Below are 22504 nucleotides of genomic sequence, written 5' to 3'. Positions count from 1 at the left end.
TTGCGCTCCTCTCCCCTCCTCTAGGTCTGCATTGTGTGTGCATGTTGAGGGTGCATGCAGTGCATCTGTGAGCCAGCCCCCTCTTTTCCTCCTCTCCAGTGCCGGCATCCTCCACTCTGCATCTCTCTGTCACTGCAGCTGGGGACGTCTGCATCCATCGCAGCTTCAGCATCCTCCCCATCCTCTCTGCAGCCAGCATCCTATCTCTTCTCTAAAACATTACTCTCTCTTCTCTCCTTTCTCCAGCACCCCTCTCTCCACTCACGTCCTCCACACCATCTGTAGTGCAAGCCAGCCAGGCAAGCCCCCCCCCAGTAGCATCCTTACCCTGGGCTAGTGACTGTGCAGTCTCCCCCCTCTTGCCTCTTCTCCCCTGGGGAGAAGCAGCTACGCCAGTCCCTCTCCCTCCTCCACAGCATCGGCTGTCTGAAGCACCAGGGAGACAGGCAAGCAGGCTCAATCTCTCTCCAGCCACGGCGTCCCTTTTCTGGTTAGCAGGGCTCCCGTTCCCCCTCCTGAGGATGATCCTGTGGATGAAGACGGAGGAGATGGCTCTAGGAACGATGCTGGAGAGACTCCGACTGGTCACCCAAAACATAGGTGTGTATCAACAGCATCGCTAACAATAGGAATCTGAATAACATACAGGAGGTACTGTTGTTAAGAAAGGGTTTCCTGAAACATGTACAGCAAGAATATGACCAGCCAAAACGTAGGTAACAAGAGCATGACCAGCCAAAACGTAGGGAACAAGAGCAAGACCAGCCAAAATGTAGGTACCAAGAGCATGACCAGCCAAAACGTAGGTAACAAGAGCATGACCAGCCAAAACGTAGGGAACAAGAGCATGACCAGCCAAAACGTAGGTACCAAGAGCATGACCAGCCAAAACGTAGGGAACAAGAGCATGACCAGCCAAAACGTAGGTACCAAGAGCATGACCAGCCAAAACGTAGGTAACAAGAACATGACCAGCCGAAACGTAGGTAACAAGAACATGCTTATTTTAAACACAACATTTTAAACACGTCTGAGAAGATGGTGTAGCCTTACCTAACAACAGTATGACTATTAAAACATTGCTATATGTGGCGTAGTTGTACACTAATTGGTTTGTATGTTATCCTTGTCAATGACAGACCCATCACTGGTATGGGAGCACACTTAGCTATGTTCTGTGAAGCTGTGTTTTAGAGCTGAAATGTAACGTGTTTTTGTGTATGCAGTGTAATATTGACCTAAGTCATCGGAACCTCTGCAGGGGGATGTAACGGCTCTGGAATTGGCTTGGTTTTTCCTGCCTGTTGTCATGGGGAGACGTCATGTATTTACATTTATTTGGTGTCAGTACCCGTGCAGCTCTTGAATAGTTTGGTTGATCAGTTTAGATCAAATGATAGATAAGATAGATACATAGAGGTTTTTCTCTAACATAACTACCATACCTGTTGTATTACATGGTTATTACTGTAGTACAATAACCATGTCATATAGGACTCAAACATGGGTGTAAACAGATGATTGTGTTCTGTTACCTCATTGCCCTATTTCTTTCACCACTGTCCTGAAGTTACCAGTGTTTATTTAACAACCGTAAATGTATAGGTCTGTAATAGAAGACCAGGTGACCCAGAACATGTTACTTCACGTCTATATCTCTCAGCATCTTTCCTAATTTAGAGGTACATAACATCTCCTCTGTCACTGACATTCCTTCCTACCGTAGCCATGTTTTTACCATATGTCATGTATGTGTAAAATGGTTTTGGTCATAATGTACATCCATCATACATTTCTACGGTATTTTGGTGCAGGTTTACACACGGATTGCAAACATGAACTGTTGCTGTGAGTGTTCTAAGCCTGGTTGTCATGGAGTTTTGTGAGTTTTTAAAAGATGATGGGCTATATCAGTTGTGCGTTTTATGTGTATTATGGACACCATGTACTTACATAGATATAAAATCAGATATTATCTAATACCCTTATTAGATATGTTCCTCCCTAGCCACAGGATGTACTTATTAGATATGATCCTCCCTAGCCACAGGATGTACTTATTTGATATGATCCTCCCTAGTCACAGGATGTACTTATTAGATATGATCCTCCCTAGTCACAGGATGTACTTATTAGATATGATCCTTCCTAGTCACAGGATGTACTTATTAGATATGATCCTCCCTAGTCACAGGATGTACTTATTAGATATGATCCTCCCTAGTCACAGGATGTACTTATTAGATATGATCCTCCCTAGTCACAGGATGTACTTATTAGATATGATCCTCCCTAGTCACAGGATGTACTTATGAGATATGATCCTCCCTAGTCACAGGATGTACTTATTAGATATGATCCTCCCTAGTCACAGGATGTACTTATTAGATATGATCCTCCCTAGTCACAGGATGTACTTATGAGATATGATCCTCCCTAGTCACAGGATGTACTTATTAGATATGATCCTCCCTAGTCACAGGATGTACTTATTAGATATGATCCTCCCTAGTCACAGGATGTACTTATTAGATATGATCCTCCCTAGTCACAGGATGTACTTATTAGATATGATCCTCCCTAGTCACAGGATGTACTTATTAGATATGATCCTTCCTAGTCACAGGATGTACTTATTAGATATGATCCTCCCTAGTCACAGGATGTACTTATTAGATATGATCCTCCCTAGTCACAGGATGTACTTATTAGATATGATCCTCCCTAGTCACAGGATGTACTTATGAGATATGATCCTCCCTAGTCACAGGATGTACTTATTAGATATGATCCTCCCTAGTCACAGGATGTACTTATGAGATATGATCCTCCCTAGTCACAGGATGTACTTATTTGATATGATCCTCCCTAGTCACAGGATGTACTTATTAGATATGATCCTCCCTAGTCACAGGATGTACTTATTAGATATGATCCTCCCTAGTCACAGGATGTACTTATTAGATATGATCCTCCCTAGTCACAGGATGTACTTATTAGATATGATCCTCCCTAGTCACAGGATGTACTTATTAGATATGATCCTTCCTAGTCACAGGATGTACTTATTAGATATGATCCTCCCTAGTCACAGGATGTACTTATTAGATATGATCCTTCCTAGTCACAGGATGTACTTATTAGATATGATCCTCTCAATCCATCTCATCCTATTAATGTGACTCCTACTGGACTGGCCTTCTACTGAGTTACACATCTATGGTTTGATCCCGCACACGCACGCAAACAAAGGCGCCCTCTAACACACACACACACACACACACACATGCTCAATATCAGCTTTAGGCCCAGGGGGACTGCTCTCCAGTGTTGATATTGGCCATATGGATTTTGGTCAGACAGACTTAGAGAGGTGGTATATCAGTCTGTAACTGTCAATACAGAATAACAGTTACCAAGGCAACACCAGTGTCAATGTTTTGGCTGTCTGCTCGTTAGAACCATACAAGCTTTTGAGATATTATTCAGAGGGGCTGTAGTTTGTGTGTAGTAGGACGTGCATGAGTAATCTAGTACTATTCTAGTACTCGAACGAATGCCAAAGCTCCATCTTTAAACAAAATCAAATAGGCCTGTAGGCTACAACTATTTGGTGGAATGTTGCTTGTGGCTGCCCGAACGGGCAAGTGAAATTTGGTCCTGAAGACTACGTTAATTTGTTTTGACTCTAGTGTTCCATTTTTAGGCCTAGCCTACATGTGCATTTGTGGGGCACAACCCCCCCCCCTTCCCCCAAATAACGTGTGGCGGTATTTCAACACCATGCAGTGTTCAATGTGGAATTGTTCATGCATTTGGAAAATTCCAAAGAACAGGCAGAATAAACTAAATCAAACGTCTGTATATCAAAAACAGCACATTTTGGTTTGTAACCCTGAAAGAATTGTCTTTCAACTCGCCAAATTGAGCCCCATTTCAAATGATCTCTCTGTAAATAACTGTTCTATGCATGAGATGTGCATCACTTTTCACTGGCAACTTTTTTCATTTGGAAAAATATTCAGTGGTGTTATATTACATTTTATGTTTTACTATAAAATAGGTGTGATGACTGTGGGCTCGGGAAATAAGAGTGTCTTTTCTGCTAAATTAACAAAACAAAGCTATGACATTGCACAGCCATAGCTTTTACTAGAATGCTCCACTGCTGAGGTTACTGCCTTTTTGAAGATTGTGTTCCACAACATAATATGGCCAGTTGATATTACGGTTTCAATAAATGTAAACTTAAATGGTACTTGCTTTTTTTATGGACTGAATATACAGTACCAGTCAAAAGTTTGAATACACCTACTCATTCAAGGGTTTTTCTTTATTTTTATTATTTTCTACATTGTAGAATAATAGTGAAAACATCAAAACTATGAAATAACACATATGGAATCATGTAGTAACCAAAAAAGTGTTAAACAAATCAAAAATATATTTTATATTTAAGATTCTTCAAAGTAGCCACCCTTTGCCTTGATGAAGTGCTCAGTACTTGTTGGCTGCTTTTCCTTCACTCTGCGGTCCAACTCATCCCAAACCATCTCAACTGGGTTGAGGTCGGGTGATTGTGGAGGCCAGGTCATCTGATGCAGCACTCCATCACTCTCCTTCTTGGTCAAATAGCCCTTACACAGCCTGGAGGTGTGTTGGGTCATTGTCCTGCTGAAAAATAAATGATAGTCCTACCAAGCGCAAACCAGATGGGATGGCGTATTGCTGCAGAATACTGTGCTAGCCATGCTGGTTAAGTGTGCCTTGAATTCTAAATAACTCACTGACAGTGTCACCAGCAAAGCACCATCACACCTCTCCCTCCATGCTTCACAGTGGGAACCACACATGCAGAGATCATCGATTCTCCTACTCTGCGTCTCGCAATGACACGGTGATTGGAAAATTTGGTCTGATGAGTCCACATTTGATACAGCCTGGATTCGAACTAGGGTGTCTGTAGTGATGCCTCTAGCACTGAGATGCTGTGCCTTAGAAGCTTCATGAGGTAGTGACCTGGGTGTGTGTGGTGTGTGTGTGTGTGTGTGGGGGGGGGGGGGGTGTATTGTATGGTGTTGGTGTGTGTGTGTGTGTGTGTGTGTGTGTGTGTGTGTGTGTGTGTGTGTGTGTGTGTGTGTGTGTGTGTGTGTGTGTGTGTGTGTGTGTGTGTGTGTGTGTTTGTTGTAGGGTGAGTGTGTGTTGTATGGTGAGGGTGTGTTTAGGTATGGTGAGGGTGTGTTTAGGTATGGTGAGGGTGTGTTTAGGTATGGTGAGGGTGTGTTTAGGTATGGTGTGGGTGTGTTTAGGTATGGTGTGGGTGTGTTTAGGTATGGTGTGGGTGTGTTTAGGTATGGTGAGGGTGTGTTTAGGTATGGTGTGGGTGTGTTTAGGTATGGTGAGGGTGTGTTTAGGTATGGTGAGGGTGTGTTTAGGTATGGTGTGTGTGTGTGTGTGTGTGTTTGTGGTGTGTGTTTTGTTTGTGTGTGTGTGCGTTAGGTATGGTGTGCGTGTATTTAGGTTGTGTGTTTTGTGTGTGTTTTGTATGCTGTGTGTGTGTGTGTGTGTGTGTGTGTGTGTGTGTGTGTGTGTGTGTGTGTGTGTGTGTGTGTGTGTGTGTGTGTGTGTGTGTGTGTGTGTGTGTGTGTGTTTGTGTTGTGTTTTTTGTATGCTCTGTGTGTGTGTGTGTGTTTGTTTTGTATGCTCTGTGTGTTTTGTATGTTCTCTGTGTGTGTGTGTGTGTGTGTGTGTGTGTGTGTGTGTGTGTGTGTGTGTGTGTGTGTGTGTGTGTGTGTGTGTGTGTGTGTGTGTGTGTGTGTGTGTGTGTGTGTTTTTGTATGCTCTGGGTGTGTGTGTGTGTGTGTGTGTGTGTGTGTGTGTGTGTTTTTTTGTATGCTCTGTGTGTGTGTGTGTGTGTGTGTTTGTTTTGTATGCTCTGGGTGTGTGTGTGTGTGTGTGTGTGTTTTGTCTGTGAGTGTGTCCAATTTGTAAGTCTCTCTGGATAAGAGCGTCTGCTAAATGACTTAAATGTAAAATGTAAATGTGTGTATGCTGTGTATCAAATCAAATTTTACTGGTCACGTACACATGGTTTGTAGATGCTAATGCGAGTGTAGCGAAATGCTTGTGCTTCTAGTTCTGACCATGCAGTAATATCTAACAAGTAATCTAACAATTTCACAACAACTACCTTTTACACACAAGTGTAAAGGAATGAATAAGAGTATGTACATAAAAATATATGGATGAGCGATGGCCGAACTGCATAGGCAAGATGCAGTAGATGGTATAGATGTAACAGTCCTGACCTATTTATGTTAGTTTTTATGTGTTTATGGTCAGGGCATGTGTTTTGGGTGGGCAGTCTATGTTACCTGTTTCTATGTTGGTTTCGGTTTGCCTGGTATGGCTCTTGATTAGAGGCAGGTGGTTTGCATTTTCCTCTAATCAAGAGTCATATTTAGGTAGGGCATTATCACTGTGTGTTTGTGGGTGATTGTCTCCTGTGATGTCTATCGTGTTGTCGATGTTTTTCACATTTGGAGCTGTTTTGCTGTTCGTTCGTTTTGATGTTCGTTCCTGTTCGTAAGTTTACGTTTGTCCATGTAAGTTTATGTTCAGGTTCCGTTGTACGTCGTTTTCTTATTTTGTAAGTTTTTTGAAAGTATTTTGTTTTGTTTCGTGTTGCCATCAGTTCATCGTTATAAATAAAGATGGCATATTTCCCTGACTCCGCATTTTGGTCCGAAGATCCTTCTCTCCTCACCTCTTCTGAGGATGAGGAGAGCGACAGCTCTAACAATAGAGTACAGTACATACATGATGAGTAATGTAGGGTATGTAAATATTATATAAAGTGGCATTGTTTAAAGTAACTAGTGATACATTTATTACATCCAATTTTGAATTATTAAAGTGGCTAGAGATTTTGAGTCAGTATGTTGGCAGCAGCCACTCAATGTTAGTTATGGCTGTTTAACAGTCTGATGGCCTTGAGATATAAGCTGTTTTTCAGTCTCTTGGTCCCAGTCTCTTGGTCCCTACAGCAGCACCTAGATCTTCTGCACAGATTCTGTCAAACTTGGGCCCTGACAGTAAATCTCAGTAAGACAAAAAATAATGGTCTTCCAAAAAAGGTCCAGTTGCCAGGACTACAAATTATATCTAGACACCATTGCCCTAGAGCACTCAAAAACTATACATACCCCGGCCTAAACATCAGAGCCACAGACAGACCTGGCTCTCAAGAGAATACAGGCAATGTGCACACTGCTCACAAAATGAGGTGTAAACTGAACTGCACTTCCTAACCTCCTAACAAATGTATGACCATATCAGAAACATAATGTATTTCCCTCAGATTACACTGATCCACAAAGAATTTGAAAACAAACTACATTTTTATAAACTCTTATATCTATTGGGTGAAACACCACAGTCTGCCATCACAGCAGCAATATTTGTGACCTGTTGCAACAAGAAAAGGGCAACCAGTGAAGAACAAACACCATTGTAAATACAACCCATATTTATGTTTATTTATTTTCCCTTTTGTACTTTAACTATTTGCACATAATGTGACATTTGAAATGTCTTTTATTCTTTTGGAACTTTAAACTTTTTTATTGTTTATTACACTTTTGTTTATCATCTACTTCACTTACTTTGGCACGGTTAGCATATGTTTCCCATGTCAATAAGGCCCTTGAGTTATAATGTTGTAACATGATCTGAAACCAGTCAAGCATGTAAAAAACCCCATGAGCAGAACTATTAACTAGAATTACTAAGCTTTTCACTGTCATGCACAAAATCAACCATTATTCAGATGGACACCGTAATAAACCAGATTAGTGACACTAATATAAAAAACAGATGAAACAGTACCAGCATGTCTATGGCCCACTATGTGTAGACTAAACTGCACAGATCTCCTAACCCTCTATGCCCATTGCTGCTAAAGGCTGGCAAACTGCTTATCCATCTGGCTGTACAAGCTTGTACAAGCGGGCACCTTCTACCCAGAGCTTTGAGGGCAGCTGTGCTTCCTGTTGGATGGCACCAGGTAACTCCTCCTAAACCTGGGTAGAAATCCTGGCTCAGTTATAGCAGGCTTTACTACCGGTCTGTCTCTATAGGGCTGTCCAAAGCTTCACACACACGCACCTACGTGCATGCCCACTGGCCCACCTACACACACGTATGCGTGCACGTGCGCTCAAACAATGACACACAACGATGCCACCGCTCTGTCTCATGATCTACACAATAACATATTCCAATAGATAATGCCCAGTCAGTGTTTCTGTGATCTAGATGTGGATGTGGATTGACTAGAAGTAGGTCAAATCAGTCAGTTAGGAAAGCGAGGTGAGGACAGAAGTGATTGCTGCCCAACATCTCTGCCCCCTCTCTGCTGATTACAACACTTTATATTCCTGATGAGCTGAGAGTCTGTCTGCAGCGAGATGCAGTTTAGATCAGAAATCACATAAAGAGCAATCTGAGCTCAATCAGCAAGGTCAGTGCTGTCTGCAGCTTGAGTTGAATTGTACAGTGCAGAACACACAGTATCCCTCTCCCCCCCCCCCCCCCTTCAACAGGGAGTGTCTCTGACAATCTTCCTGGTTTGCTGGTTGCATGATTTGAGCCAGCTTGAAAACCCAGTAAGGTCAGCTTTACATTGACTCCTGTATCTGTGGTTTATGACCAGCAGGGTTGCCAGGAGCCTATGCTTGTTTCAGATCAGTGTTTCTCAACTTATTCCTAGTTGACTGCCAGGGTGTGCACATTTTCATTCTACCCCAGCATTCTGTGTGTGCAGAAGAGAGACAGCAGATGGGAGGAGGTTGAGTATGAGGGGTGAAGCTCACCTACATGACAAACGAGGGCTGCGGGAGGGAGGGAGGGAAGAGGTGTATGGAGTGGAGGTGTGATGGAGAGGTTGAGACGACAGTGGTGGTGTCTTGCCTCTCCTTCTCTGCAGTGTTCTCATCAGTATGGGAGAGAGATGCACTCCTCTCACCTTTTCACAGCCTACAGTAGCAGCCACAGTCTGTTAACCTGCCTGCCTGTTGACTATCACCGCATCTCTGCACACTAACCTATTCCAAGCTTATATGCCTAAACCCAGTAGACACTAACCGGCTGCCATTTTTCCTCATGATCTATTTACAGCAAGAGATGGAGAGTCTGCCAATACGACCAGCTCCCTCACTCAAAGACTAGCCACTACACCCATCTAGATTTAAATCCTCTAGCAGTCCAGAGCTTTCATTGAACTATTGAGCCATGTGTGATCACTGGCATATCTGATTGTGTTTGCATTTAAACATGTTTCAAACGGTACACCATGGAACAAGGGATAGACTTGAGAGAGAGATTAGTGGTAGAAGCAATGGCTGATTATAATTAGCCTCAGCAGAAGGGGATTTGTGCTTAAACGGCTGCCCTCTCTTTCTACCCCTCCTCTTCTCTCCTCCTCTCCCTCTGTTCTTCCTCCCCCCCTCTCTCTTTCTCTCTCCTCTTAAGTGTTTATGCTTCACTCTAGCTCGGTCGTGATGAGGAGTGTGGGTGTATGTTTTCAGTGCCGGGCCCACTGCACTTTCTGAAATCAGTCTTGGCTGAGGCATGGTGACAGACAGGGACTTAGCTCTGCGGCTCGGCTTGGATTGAACTGGACTCCTGTTTCTGACTTATCTGTACACTTGTGTGTGCACTCTACACTATGCATCCACACCTCTACACACAGCCTGCATGTGAGTGTGTGCTGAATCACTCCTCTGAGTGATAGTACATTGCAACTGATCCGGACCAGAACCAGTTACTTACCTCTTGGAGTGTGTACCGGAGCGGTCTGCCTGGGTCCGGGTCGGGGTACCTCTGGATGTGTGGGAGCAGCGCGGTCCCTCATGTCTGTCCATGAGTTTCTGCGGGAGGGGGCAGGTGAGGTGCCCTCCCGGATCATGAACAGACTGAGTCAGATGATCCAGAGCCTGGACATCTCTGGACTGGCCTCCCCATTCACCCCCGAAGCCAGCCGAAGGAACTCCTGGAGGGACTGGAACGGTAGGAGAGAATGTGTTGTGTGGGATGGAGGGGAAGGAATGTGGGGTGAGGTTAAGGGGGGGGGTCCTTTCCTGTAGGGATGAGGTTCTGGAAGGATTTCTTTAGGGCAGTGAGCCCAGATCATCACACACAAGGTTTCCTGTGGGCTTTTCTGCTCCAGACTGGGGGGTGTACACTCGCTCGTGCAGGCATAGAGTGCAAACACAAAAGTCATTCTGGGACCCATTTTAAAGGTATAAAAAAAGGCAGCCAAGCAGTAGTCTCATCAGTTGGACAATACACAGTAGTCTCATCAGTTGGACAATACACAGTAGTCTCATCAGTTGGACAATACACAGTAGTCTCATCAGTTGGAAAATACACAGTAGTCTCATCAGATGGACAATACACAGTAGTCTCATCAGTTGGACAATACACAGTAGTCTCATCAGTTGGACAATACACAGTAGTCTCATCAGTTGGACAATACACAGTAGTCTCATCAGTTGGACAATACACAGTAGTCTCATCAGTTGGAAAATACACAGTAGTCTCATCAGATGGACAGTACACAGTAGTCTAATCAGTTGGACAATACACAGTAGTCTCATCAGTTGGACAATACACAGTAGTCTCATCAGATGGACAATACAAAGTAGTCTCATTAGTTGGACAATACACAGTAGTCTCATCAGTTGGACAATACACAGTAGTCTCATCAGTTGGACAATACACAGTAGTCTCATCAGTTGGACAATACACAGTAGTCTCATCAGTTGGACAATACACAGTAGTCTCATCAGTTGGACAATACACAGTAGTCTCATCAGTTGGACAATACACAGTAGTCTCATCAGTTGGACAATACACAGTAGTCTCATCAGTTGGACAATACACAGTAGTCTCATCAGTTGGACAATACACAGTAGTCTCATCAGTTGGACAATACACAGTAGTCTCATCAGATGGACAGTACACAGTAGTCTCATCAGTTGGACAATACACAGTAGTCTCATCAGTTGGACAATACACAGTAGTCTCATCAGTTGGACAATACACAGTAGTCTCATCAGTTGGACAATACACAGTAGTCTCATCAGTTGGACAATACACAGTAGTCTCATCAGATGGACAGTACACAGTAGTCTCATCAGTTGGACAATACACAGTAGTCTCATCAGTTGGACAATAAACAGTAGTCTCATCAGTTGGACAATACACAGTAGTCTCATCAGATGGACAATACACAGTAGTCTCATCAGATGGACAGTACACAGTAGTCTCATCAGTTGGACAATACACAGTAGTCTCATCAGTTGGACAATACACAGTAGTCTCATCAGATGGACAATACAAAGTAGTCTCATTAGTTGGACAATACACAGTAGTCTCATCAGTTGGACAATACCTAGTAGTCTCATCAGTTGGACAATACACAGTAGTCTCATCAGTTGGACAATACACAGTAGTCTCATCAGTTGGACAATACACAGTAGTCTCATCAGTTGGACAATACACAGTAGTCTCATCAGTTGGACAATACACAGTAGTCTCATCAGTTGGACAATACACAGTAGTCTCATCAGTTGGACAATACAAAGTAGTCTCATCAGATGGACAATACACAGTAGTCTCATCAGATGGACAGTACACAGTAGTCTCATCAGTTGGACAATACACAGTAGTCTCATCAGTTGTACAATACACAGTAGTCTCATCAGATGGAAAATACACAGTAGTCTCATCAGATGGACAGTACACAGTAGTCTCATCAGTTGGACAATACACAGTAGTCTCATCAGTTGGACAATACACAGTAGTCTCATCAGATGGACAGTACACAGTAGTCTCATCAGTTGGACAATACACAGTAGTCTCATCAGTTGGACAATACACAGTAGTCTCATCAGATGGACAATACAAAGTAGTCTCATTAGTTGGACAATACACAGTAGTCTCATCAGTTGGACAATACACAGTAGTCTCATCAGTTGGACAATACACAGTAGTCTCATCAGTTGGACAATACACAGTAGTCTCATCAGATGGACAGTACACAGTAGTCTCATCAGATGGACAGTACACAGTAGTCTCATCAGATGGACAATACACATTAGTCTCATCAGATGGACAGTACACAGTAGTCTCATCAGATGGACAATACACAGTAGTCTCATCAGATGGACAATACACAGTAGTTTAATAAAGTGCATGTTGTAGCGTTAGCAATAGCATCAGTAGAGTACCTCCAGAGTCTGGTCTTCAGACAGGGGGAGACATGCTGTGGAAGCCCAGGAGGAGCTCTCTGAGGTGGTGTAGCAGCAGTGTGGAAAAGCTACCCCTGGTGCCACTGAGATCGCGTGAGTCAATCATTGGTTCAGCTCTGGGCTTAGCTGTGTGTGTGTGTGTGTGTGTGTGTGTGTGTGTGTGTGTGTGTGTGTGTGTGTGTGTGTGTGTGTGTGTGTGTGTGTGTGTGTGTGTGTGTGTGTGTGTGTGTGTGTGTGTGTGTGTGTGTGTGTGTGTGTGTGTGTGTGTGTGTGTGTGTGTGTGTGTGTGTGTGTGTGTGTGTGTGTGTGTGAGAGAGAGAGAGTCTACAGTGTGAAGCTACACTGCGTGTATAACCTTGCCTTGCTGTAATGTATTCAGCCTTGCTCCATGACTCTTGTTTATGTGTGCCAGTCTATTTCTCCATGAAGGTCTTGCAGACATTTAGCCCTGAGTGACTGAGTCTGGATCTCACTAAATGTCACTGTTCATTGCAACCTCTTGCTCTGCCTAGTACTCAACGTTATGGGCTGTATGAAATGGAAGGGGCTGATGTATGGCTAGTGTGTACTGTACTTTACTGTATGTCTCCTATCTCTTCTAAAGAATCTTCACCTCCCAGCAGCTCTGTTAAACCCATTATCTGGGAGTGAAAACCAGACCTAATGTTTACCCCCTGAAATGGCCCCCTGGGTTTCTGAGCACTATGTTACAGAGTAAAGGGACAAATACAGTTGTCAACTCGCTTTCCTTCCAAGGTTCATCAACAGAGTAAGACTTTGCCCATAATGAGTCTCTCTCTCTCTTTATAGCTGACTGAAGGTTGTCAAATGTCAGGCTTTTCTACATAAGTATTGACAGGTATCTGTTGCAACCTCACTCCACACACAAACTGTACTGATTTGTCTATTTGTATCCATCATTAAATACTTTCTGTATCACTCTTTATTGAATAGTGCTGCATAAGTGTGGTATTCTCTCTCTCATTTTCTCCCTCCCTCTTCACCCTTCATTATTCACTCTTCATTATTCATTACTTCATTCCAAAGCTTAAATACCTCCGTAGTCCACTGTACTCCTCTTTCCTCTTCTCTCCTCTCTCTCTCTCTCCTCAGAAAGTGGGAGCATTTGAGCAGTATAACTCTTGTGGCATACATGTCTCTGGCTTTATGCCCGACACACTAATAACCTTAACCCCCCTCAGGTCAGCGAAAGCAAACACACGTGTCTCACACACAAACATTCATATGGTTGTATAGGTTCAGCTCTGGGCTTAGCTGTGACCTAACTGTTTTACTGCTACAGCACCTGTATATAGGGCCAGATAATAGTCTGATAATTAAAATAAAATGGGTAAGAATGGCCTAATTTGTGGTAGAATGGCATCAATCCACATGCCATCTATCAATAGAGTCAGAATGACTATACTTAGTCAGAACTGTCTCTGTCATTGAGAGGTCCATTAAGAATCAGGCCTTTCAGTGGTTTTGTAAGAATAAAGTCTTTGAGTGAGATAGTGGAGATAGTTAGTTAGTTAGTTAGTTAGAATAGACTCTTTCTTTGAATGGTACTGTTAGAATGCAGTGTGTGAATGGTTAAATGGTGAATGGTGCTGTTAGAATGCAGTGTGTGAATGGTTAAATGGTGAATGGTGCTGTTAGAATGCAGTGTGTGAATGGTCAAATGGTGAATGGTGCTGTTAAATTGCAGTGTGTGAATGGTTAAATGGTGAATGGTACTGTTAGAATGCAGTGTGTGAATGGTTAAATGGTGAATGGTGCTGTTAGAATGTAGTGTGTGAATGGCTAAATGGTGAATGGTACTATTAGAATGCAGTGTGTGAATGGTTAAATGGTGAATGGTGCTGTTAGAATGTAGTGTGTGTGAATGGTCAAATGGTGAATGGTGCTGTTAAATTGCAGTGTGTGAATGGTTAAATGGTGAATGGTCCTGTTAGAATGCAGTGTGTGTGAATGGTCAAATTGTGAATGGTGCTGTTAAATTGCAGTGTGTGAATGGTTAAATGGTGAATGGTCCTGTTAGAATGCAGTGTGTGAATGGTTAAATGGTGAATGGTGCTGTTAGAATGTAGTGTGTGAATGGTTAAATGGTGAATGGTGCTGTTAGAATGTAGTGTGTGAATGGTCAAATGGTGAATGGCGCTGTTAAATTGCAGTGTGTGAATGGTTAAAGGGTGAATGGTACTGTTAGAATGCAGTGTGGGAATGGTTAAATGGTTAATGGTGCTGTTAAAATGCAGTGTGTGTGAATGGTTAAATGGTTAATGGTGCTTTTAAAATGCAGTGTGTGAATGTTTAAATGGTGAATGGTGCTGTTAGATTGCAGTGTGTGAATGTTTAAATGGTGAATGGTGCTGTTAGATTGCAGTGTGAGAAATGTTAAATGGTGAATGGTGCTGTTAGAATGTAGTGTGTGAATGGCTAAATGGTGAATGGTACTATTAGAATGCAGTGTGTGAATGGTTAAATGGTGAATGGTGCTGTTAGAATGTAGTGTGTGTGAATGGTCAAATGGTGCTGTTAAATTGCAGTGTGTGAATGGTTAAATGGTGAATGGTCCTGTTAGAATGCAGTGTGTGTGAATGGTCAAATGGTGAATGGTGCTGTTAAATTGCAGTGTGTGAATGGTTAAATGGTGAATGGTCCTGTTAGAATGCAGTGTGTGAATGGTTAAATGGTGAATGGTGCTGTTAGAATGTAGTGTGTGAATGGTTAAATGGTGAATGGTGCTGTTAGAATGTAGTGTGTGAATGGTCAAATGGTGAATGGCGCTGTTAAATTGCAGTGTGTGAATGGTTAAAGGGTGAATGGTACTGTTAGAATGCAGTGTGGGAATGGTTAAATGGTTAATGGTGCTGTTAAAATGCAGTGTGTGTGAATGGTTAAATGGTTAATGGTGCTTTTAAAATGCAGTGTGTGAATGTTTAAATGGTGAATGGTGCTGTTAGATTGCAGTGTGTGAATGTTTAAATGGTGAATGGTGCTGTTAGATTGCAGTGTGAGAAATGTTAAATGGTGAATGGTGCTGTTAGAATGTAGTGTGTGAATGGCTAAATGGTGAATGGTACTATTAGAATGCAGTGTGTGAATGGTTAAATGGTGAATGGTGCTGTTAGAATGTAGTGTGTGTGAATGGTCAAATGGTGCTGTTAAATTGCAGTGTGTGAATGGTTAAATGGTGAATGGTCCTGTTAGAATGCAGTGTGTGTGAATGGTCAAATGGTGAATGGTGCTGTTAAATTGCAGTGTGTGAATGGTTAAATGGTGAATGGTCCTGTTAGATTGCAGTGTGTGAATGGTTAAATGGTGAATGGTCCTGTTAGATTGCAGTGTGTGAATGGTTAAATGGTGAATGGTGCTGTTAGAATGTAGTGTGTGAATGGTTAAATGGTGAATGGTGCTGTTAGAATGTAGTGTGTGAATGGTCAAATGGTGAATGGCGCTGTTAAATTGCAGTGTGTGAATGGTTAAATGGTGAATGGTACTGTTAGAATGCAGTGTGGGAATGGTTAAATGGTTAATGGTGCTGTTAAAATGCAGTGTGTGTGAATGGTTAAATGGTTAATGGTGCTTTTAAAATGCAGTGTGTGAATGTTTAAATGGTGAATGGTCCTGTTAGAATGCAGTGTGTGAAATGTTAAATGGTGAATGGTACTATTAGAATGCAGTGTGTGAATGGTTAAATGGTGAATGGTCCTGTTAGAATGCAGTGTTTGTGAATGGTCAGATGGTGAATGGTGCTGTTAAATTGCAGTGTGTGAATGGTTAAATGGTAAATGGTGCTGTTAGAATGCAGTGTGTGAATGGTTAAATGGTGAACGGTGCTGTTAGAATGCAGTGTGTGAATGATTAAATGGTGAATGGTACTATTAGAATGCAGTGTGTGAATGGTTAAATGGTGAATGGTGCTGTTAGAATGCAGTGTGTGAATGGTTAAATGGTGAATGGTACTGTTAGAATGCAGTGTGTGAATGGTTAAATGGTGAATGGTACTGTTAGAATGCAGTGTGTGTGAATGGTCAAATGGTGAATGGTGCTGTTAAATTGCAGTGTGTGAATGGTTAAATGGTGAATGGTACTGTTAGAATGCAGTGTGGGAATGGTAAAATGGTGAATGGTGCTGTTAGAATGCAGTGTGTGAATGATTAAATGGTGAATGGTACTATTAGAATGCAGTGTGTGAATGGTTAAATGGTGAATGGTGCTGTTAGAATGCAGTGTGTGAATGGTTAAATGGTGAATGGTGCTGTTAGAATGCAGTGTGTGAATGGTTAAATGGTGAATGGTACTGTTAGAATGCAGTGTGTGAATGGTTAAATGGTGAATGGTGCTGTTAGAATGTAGTGTGTGAATGGTTAAATGGTGAATGGTGCTGTTAGAATGTAGTGTGTGTGAATGGTCAAATGGTGCTTTTAAAATGCAGTGTGTGAATGTTTAAATGGTGAATGGTGCTGTTAGATTGCAGTGTGTGAATGTTTAAATGGTGAATGGTGCTGTTAGATTGCAGTGTGAGAAATGTTAAATGGTGAAAGGTTGCTGTTAGAATGTAGTGTGTGAATGGCTAAATGGTGAATGGTACTATTAGAATGCAGTGTGTGAATGGTTAAATGGTGAATGGTGCTGTTAGAATGTAGTGTGTGTGAATGGTCAAATGGTGCTGTTAAATTGCAGTGTGTGAATGGTTAAATGGTGAATGGTCCTGTTAGAATGCAGTGTGTGTGAATGGTCAAATGGTGAATGGTGCTGTTAAATTGCAGTGTGTGAATGGTTAAATGGTGAATGGTCCTGTTAGAATGCAGTGTGTGAATGGTTAAATGGTGAATGGTGCTGTTAGAATGTAGTGTGTGAATGGTTAAATGGTGAATGGTGCTGTTAGAATGTAGTGTGTGAATGGTCAAATGGTGAATGGCGCTGTTAAATTGCAGTGTGTGAATGGTTAAAGGGTGAATGGTACTGTTAGAATGCAGTGTGGGAATGGTTAAATGGTTAATGGTGCTGTTAAAATGCAGTGTGTGTGAATGGTTAAATGGTTAATGGTGCTTTTAAAATGCAGTGTGTGAATGTTTAAATGGTGAATGGTGCTGTTAGATTGCAGTGTGTGAATGTTTAAATGGTGAATGGTGCTGTTAGATTGCAGTGTGAGAAATGTTAAATGGTGAATGGTGCTGTTAGAATGTAGTGTGTGAATGGCTAAATGGTGAATGGTACTATTAGAATGCAGTGTGTGAATGGTTAAATGGTGAATGGTGCTGTTAGAATGTAGTGTGTGTGAATGGTCAAATGGTGCTGTTAAATTGCAGTGTGTGAATGGTTAAATGGTGAATGGTCCTGTTAGAATGCAGTGTGTGTGAATGGTCAAATGGTGAATGGTGCTGTTAAATTGCAGTGTGTGAATGGTTAAATGGTGAATGGTCCTGTTAGATTGCAGTGTGTGAATGGTTAAATGGTGAATGGTCCTGTTAGATTGCAGTGTGTGAATGGTTAAATGGTGAATGGTGCTGTTAGAATGTAGTGTGTGAATGGTTAAATGGTGAATGGTGCTGTTAGAATGTAGTGTGTGAATGGTCAAATGGTGAATGGCGCTGTTAAATTGCAGTGTGTGAATGGTTAAATGGTGAATGGTACTGTTAGAATGCAGTGTGGGAATGGTTAAATGGTTAATGGTGCTGTTAAAATGCAGTGTGTGTGAATGGTTAAATGGTTAATGGTGCTTTTAAAATGCAGTGTGTGAATGTTTAAATGGTGAATGGTCCTGTTAGAATGCAGTGTGTGAAATGTTAAATGGTGAATGGTACTATTAGAATGCAGTGTGTGAATGGTTAAATGGTGAATGGTCCTGTTAGAATGCAGTGTTTGTGAATGGTCAGATGGTGAATGGTGCTGTTAAATTGCAGTGTGTGAATGGTTAAATGGTGAATGGTGCTGTTAGAATGCAGTGTGTGAATGGTTAAATGGTGAATGGTGCTGTTAGAATGCAGTGTGTGAATGATTAAATGGTGAATGGTACTATTAGAATGCAGTGTGTGTGAATGGTTAAATGGTGAATGGTGCTGTTAGAATGCAGTGTGTGAATGGTTAAATGGTGAATGGTGCTGTTAGAATGCAGTGTGTGAATGATTAAATGGTGAATGGTACTATTAGAATGCAGTGTGTGAATGGTTAAATGGTGAATGGTGCTGTTAGAATGCAGTGTGTGAATGGTTAAATGGTGAATGGTGCTGTTAGAATGCAGTGTGTGAATGGTTAAATGGTGAATGGTACTGTTAGAATGCAGTGTGTGAATGGTTAAATGGTGAATGGTACTGTTAGAATGCAGTGTGTGTGAATGGTCAAATGGTGAATGGTGCTGTTAAATTGCAGTGTGTGAATGGTTAAATGGTGAATGGTACTGTTAGAATGCAGTGTGGGAATGGTAAAATGGTGAATGGTGCTGTTAGAATGCAGTGTGTGAATGATTAAATGGTGAATGGTACTATTAGAATGCAGTGTGTGAATGGTTAAATGGTGAATGGTGCTGTTAGAATGCAGTGTGTGAATGGTTAAATGGTGAATGGTGCTGTTAGAATGCAGTGTGTGAATGGTTAAATGGTGAATGGTACTGTTAGAATGCAGTGTGTGAATGGTTAAATGGTGAATGGTGCTGTTAGAATGTAGTGTGTGAATGGTTAAATGGTGAATGGTCCTGTTAGAATGCAGTGTGTGTGTGAATGGTCAAATGGTGAATGGTGCTGTTAAATTGCAGTGTGTGAATGGTTAAATGGTGAATGGTGCTGTTAGAATGTAGTGTGTGAATGGTTAAATGGTGAATGGTCCTGTTAGAATGCAGTGTGTGAATGGTTAAATGGTGAATGGTGCTGTTAGAATGTAGTGTGTGAATGGTTAAATGGTGAATGGTACTGTTAGAATGCAGTGTGTGTGAATGGTCAAATGGTGAATGGTGCTGTTAAATTGCAGTGTGTGAATGGTTAAATGGTGAATGGTACTGTTAGAATGCAGTGTGGGAATGGTTAAATGGTTAATGGTGCTGTTAAAATGCAGTGTGTGTGAATGGTTAAATGGTTAATGGTGCTTTTAAAATGCAGTGTGTGAATGTTTAAATGGTGAATGGTGCTGTTAGATTGCAGTGTGAGAAATGTTAAATGGTGAATGGTACTATTAGAATGCAGTGTGTGAATGGTTAAATGGTGAATGGTCCTGTTAGAATGCAGTGTGTGTGAATGGTCAGATGGTGAATGGTGCTGTTAAATTGCAGTGTGTGAATGGTTAAATGGTGAATGGTACTGTTAGAATGCAGTGTGTGAATGATTAAATTGTGAATGGTACTATTAGAATGCAGTGTGTGAATGGTTATATGGTGAATGGTGCTGTTAGAATGCAGTGTGTGAATGGTTAAATGGTGAATGGTGCTGTTAGAATGCAGTGTGTGAATGGTTAAATGGTGAATGGTACTGTTAGAATGCAGTGTGTGAATGGTTAAATGGTGAATGGTACTGTTAGAATGCAGTGTGTGTGAATGGTCAAATGGTGAATGGTGCTGTTAGAATGCAGTGTGTGAATGGTTAAATGGTGAATGGTCCTGTAAGAATGTAGCGTGTGAATGGTTAAATGGTGAATGGTGCTGTTAGAATTCAGTGTGTGAATAGTTAAATGGGACTAGGGTATTTGAATAAAGCTGGTCAGAATAGAGTCTTTGTCCTGCTGGTCCTGATTAGCTGAGATAAGGTAGGACAGGACGGTAGGCAGGACAGGAGGAGAGGCCATGCTCTGTTAGTGCAGGTAAATGAGGACATAGAAATGAGCCCTGGGCCTTTATTCACAAAGTCTCAGAGTAGGAGGTCTGTTCTAGGATCGATTTGGCATTTCAGACCATAATGAATAATATAATGGGACCTGTTATTAGATCCTAGCACTCCTACTCTGAGATACTTTGTAAATACAAGCCCAGAGCTGTGATCCCTGTGTACCTGCGCTGACTTGGGTAGGGGGACTAGTATACACATGTCCAGGTATGAGTGTTTCAGGCATATAACTACAATTACAAATACTATGTCTATGGTTTCAGATGCAGAGGCAGACCCAGTTTAGCTCATGTAACAGATGACATGAAATGTCATATCCTGAGGTAAACACACATGAGTTACATGGGCAGGAATAGGAGAAAATGGTAATGAGCAGGGAGGGTCAGCTTTTGTCCTGTAGTGTAGTAGTTAGAGGAGGTAACCTGAGGTGGGAAGAGGAAGTCAGGGCAGGGTAATGCCTGAGTGACATGCTGCAGGCTATAAATCACCGACAGCCTGAGAGCGAAGAGGGAGGGAGTGTGGGAATGAGAGCAGGAGGGCAGAGGTAAAGAGAGGTAGGGCGGAGGTAGAGAGAGTGAGGGAGCGACACAGAGGGAATGCAGCAGTCGTACCTGAACTGAGCTGCATGGAACTGGACCTAAAGGAGCGGAGACAGGGATTCTTGGAAGAGGGGAAGGGGAGGGGGGGAACTACAGGAGAGGAGGGGAGAGAGGTGTCAGAACTAGGAGGAGGAAGGGTGTGAGGTAGAGTTGGACTCAGGACTGTGTGTAGAGGGGGAGTTGAGCGGAGTATAGGACAGATGGGGCTAGACTCTGGGGAACGAATAGAGGGACAGCAGGAGGATCATTGGCTTAACATGGAGGGACAGCTAGAGTGTTTACCTGGACGTCAGGGAGAGTTAGAGTTAGGTTTGGACTCAAGGTTGACAGGGGAGAGAGTGGAGGAATCACACATGAAGGAATTATCAGATGTATATTCATGGGAAAAGATGAAGAGAGGGACGGAGATAGATAAAAGGATAGAGGTAGAGGGGGAGAGGGTGGAATCTCGCATATGGATGGAGGGAGAGACTGAGGACAGAAGTATGGAGGAAGAGTTGAAGTTGTGTTTAAGGCCAGTGGAGGAGAAAAGAGGGATGTCTGTTCGTATTTCTCTGGAGGAGGTGGAGAGATACTACCGTTTCTCCCGTTGCTGCTACTGGTTACAAAGTGAGTGTTAGAGCATTGCTCTCTCTCTCTTGCTCTCTCGCTCTCTTTCTCTCTCCCCATCTGTCTTACTTACCATTTCTCTTTCCCTATCTATCTTTCTCATCAACTAAATCTCTCTCCCTATCTGTCTCGATCCCTCTCTATTTCTGTATTTTATGCGAGGGTTCTATTTTCTCTCCCCCATTTAATGTGAATCCCTCTCTACAGACTGTATTGTTGGTCTGTATTGTAGATGATAAGGAAATGGTCGGTTGTATTTTCTGTCCACTGTGGCTATGGAAATCCACTGTTGACATTCAACATTTCCTTTACTATTATCTCAAATTTTTCAATGGGCTGCATTTAAAATCAAGTTAAAGTTAAAGAAATATATACATATAATTATTTTGGTGCAAACGAATACTTTGAGTCATATATATAGTTGAAGTCAGAAGTTTACATACACTTTGGTTGGAGTCATTAAAACTAGTTTTTTAACCACTCCACAAATTTCTTGTTAACAAACTATAGTTTTGGCAAGTCGGTTAGGACATCTACTTTGTGCATGACACAAGTAATTCTTCTAACCATTGTTTACAGACAGATTCTTTCACTTATAATTCACTATCACAATTCCAGTGGGTCAGAAGTTTACATACACTAAGTTGACTGTGCCTTTAAACAGCTTGGACATTTCCAGAAAGTGATGTCATGGCTTTAGAAGCTTCTTCTAATTGACATCATTTGAGTCAATTGGAGGTGTACCTGTGGATGTATTTCAAGGCCTACCTTCAAACTCAGTGCCTCTTTGCTTGACATCATGGGAAAATCAAAAGAAATCAGCCAAGACCTCAGAAAAAGAATTGTAGACCTCCACAAGTCTGGTTCATCCTTGGGAGCAATTTCCAAATGCCCTATGGTACCATGTACTCTGTACAAACAATAGTACGCAAGTATAAACACCATGGGACCACGCAGCCGTCATACCGCTCAGGAAGGAGACACTTCTGTCTCCTAGAGATGAACGTACTGTGGTGCGAAAAGTGCAAATCAATCCCAGAACAACAGCAAAGGACCTTGTGAAGATGCTGGAGGAAACAGGTACAAAAGTATCTATATCCACAGTAAAACGAGTCCTGTATCGACATAACCTGAGAGGCCGCTCAACAAGGAAGTAGCCATTGCT

General features: G+C 42.1%; 1 protein-coding gene across 3 annotated transcripts in view; it reads left to right on the top strand.

The window, feature by feature from the left end:
* The first annotated feature begins 215 nt into the window (after positions 1 to 215).
* The window catches only part of LOC129816749 (guanine nucleotide exchange factor DBS-like), a 68549-nt gene continuing 46260 nt past the window's right edge, over positions 216 to 22504 (top strand). Inside the window, exon 1 of one of the 3 annotated variants that reach the window (XM_055871585.1) lies at positions 216 to 600. In XM_055871585.1, coding sequence (XP_055727560.1) covers positions 522 to 600 — 79 coding nt within the window. In that variant the 5' untranslated portion in view covers positions 216 to 521. Of the gene's footprint in view, positions 601 to 9578; positions 10069 to 20864; positions 21340 to 22504 lie in introns of those variants that run through there. The other 2 variants (XM_055871586.1, XM_055871584.1) reach the window with 2 other exon arrangements.

Source organism: Salvelinus fontinalis, chromosome 19, assembly GCF_029448725.1.
Source record: "Salvelinus fontinalis isolate EN_2023a chromosome 19, ASM2944872v1, whole genome shotgun sequence".
In the NCBI taxonomy this organism is placed as follows: Eukaryota; Metazoa; Chordata; class Actinopteri; order Salmoniformes; family Salmonidae; genus Salvelinus; species Salvelinus fontinalis.
The sequence above is the reverse complement of the archived record's forward strand: the minus strand, read 5'-3'. Positions and strand labels throughout refer to the sequence as shown.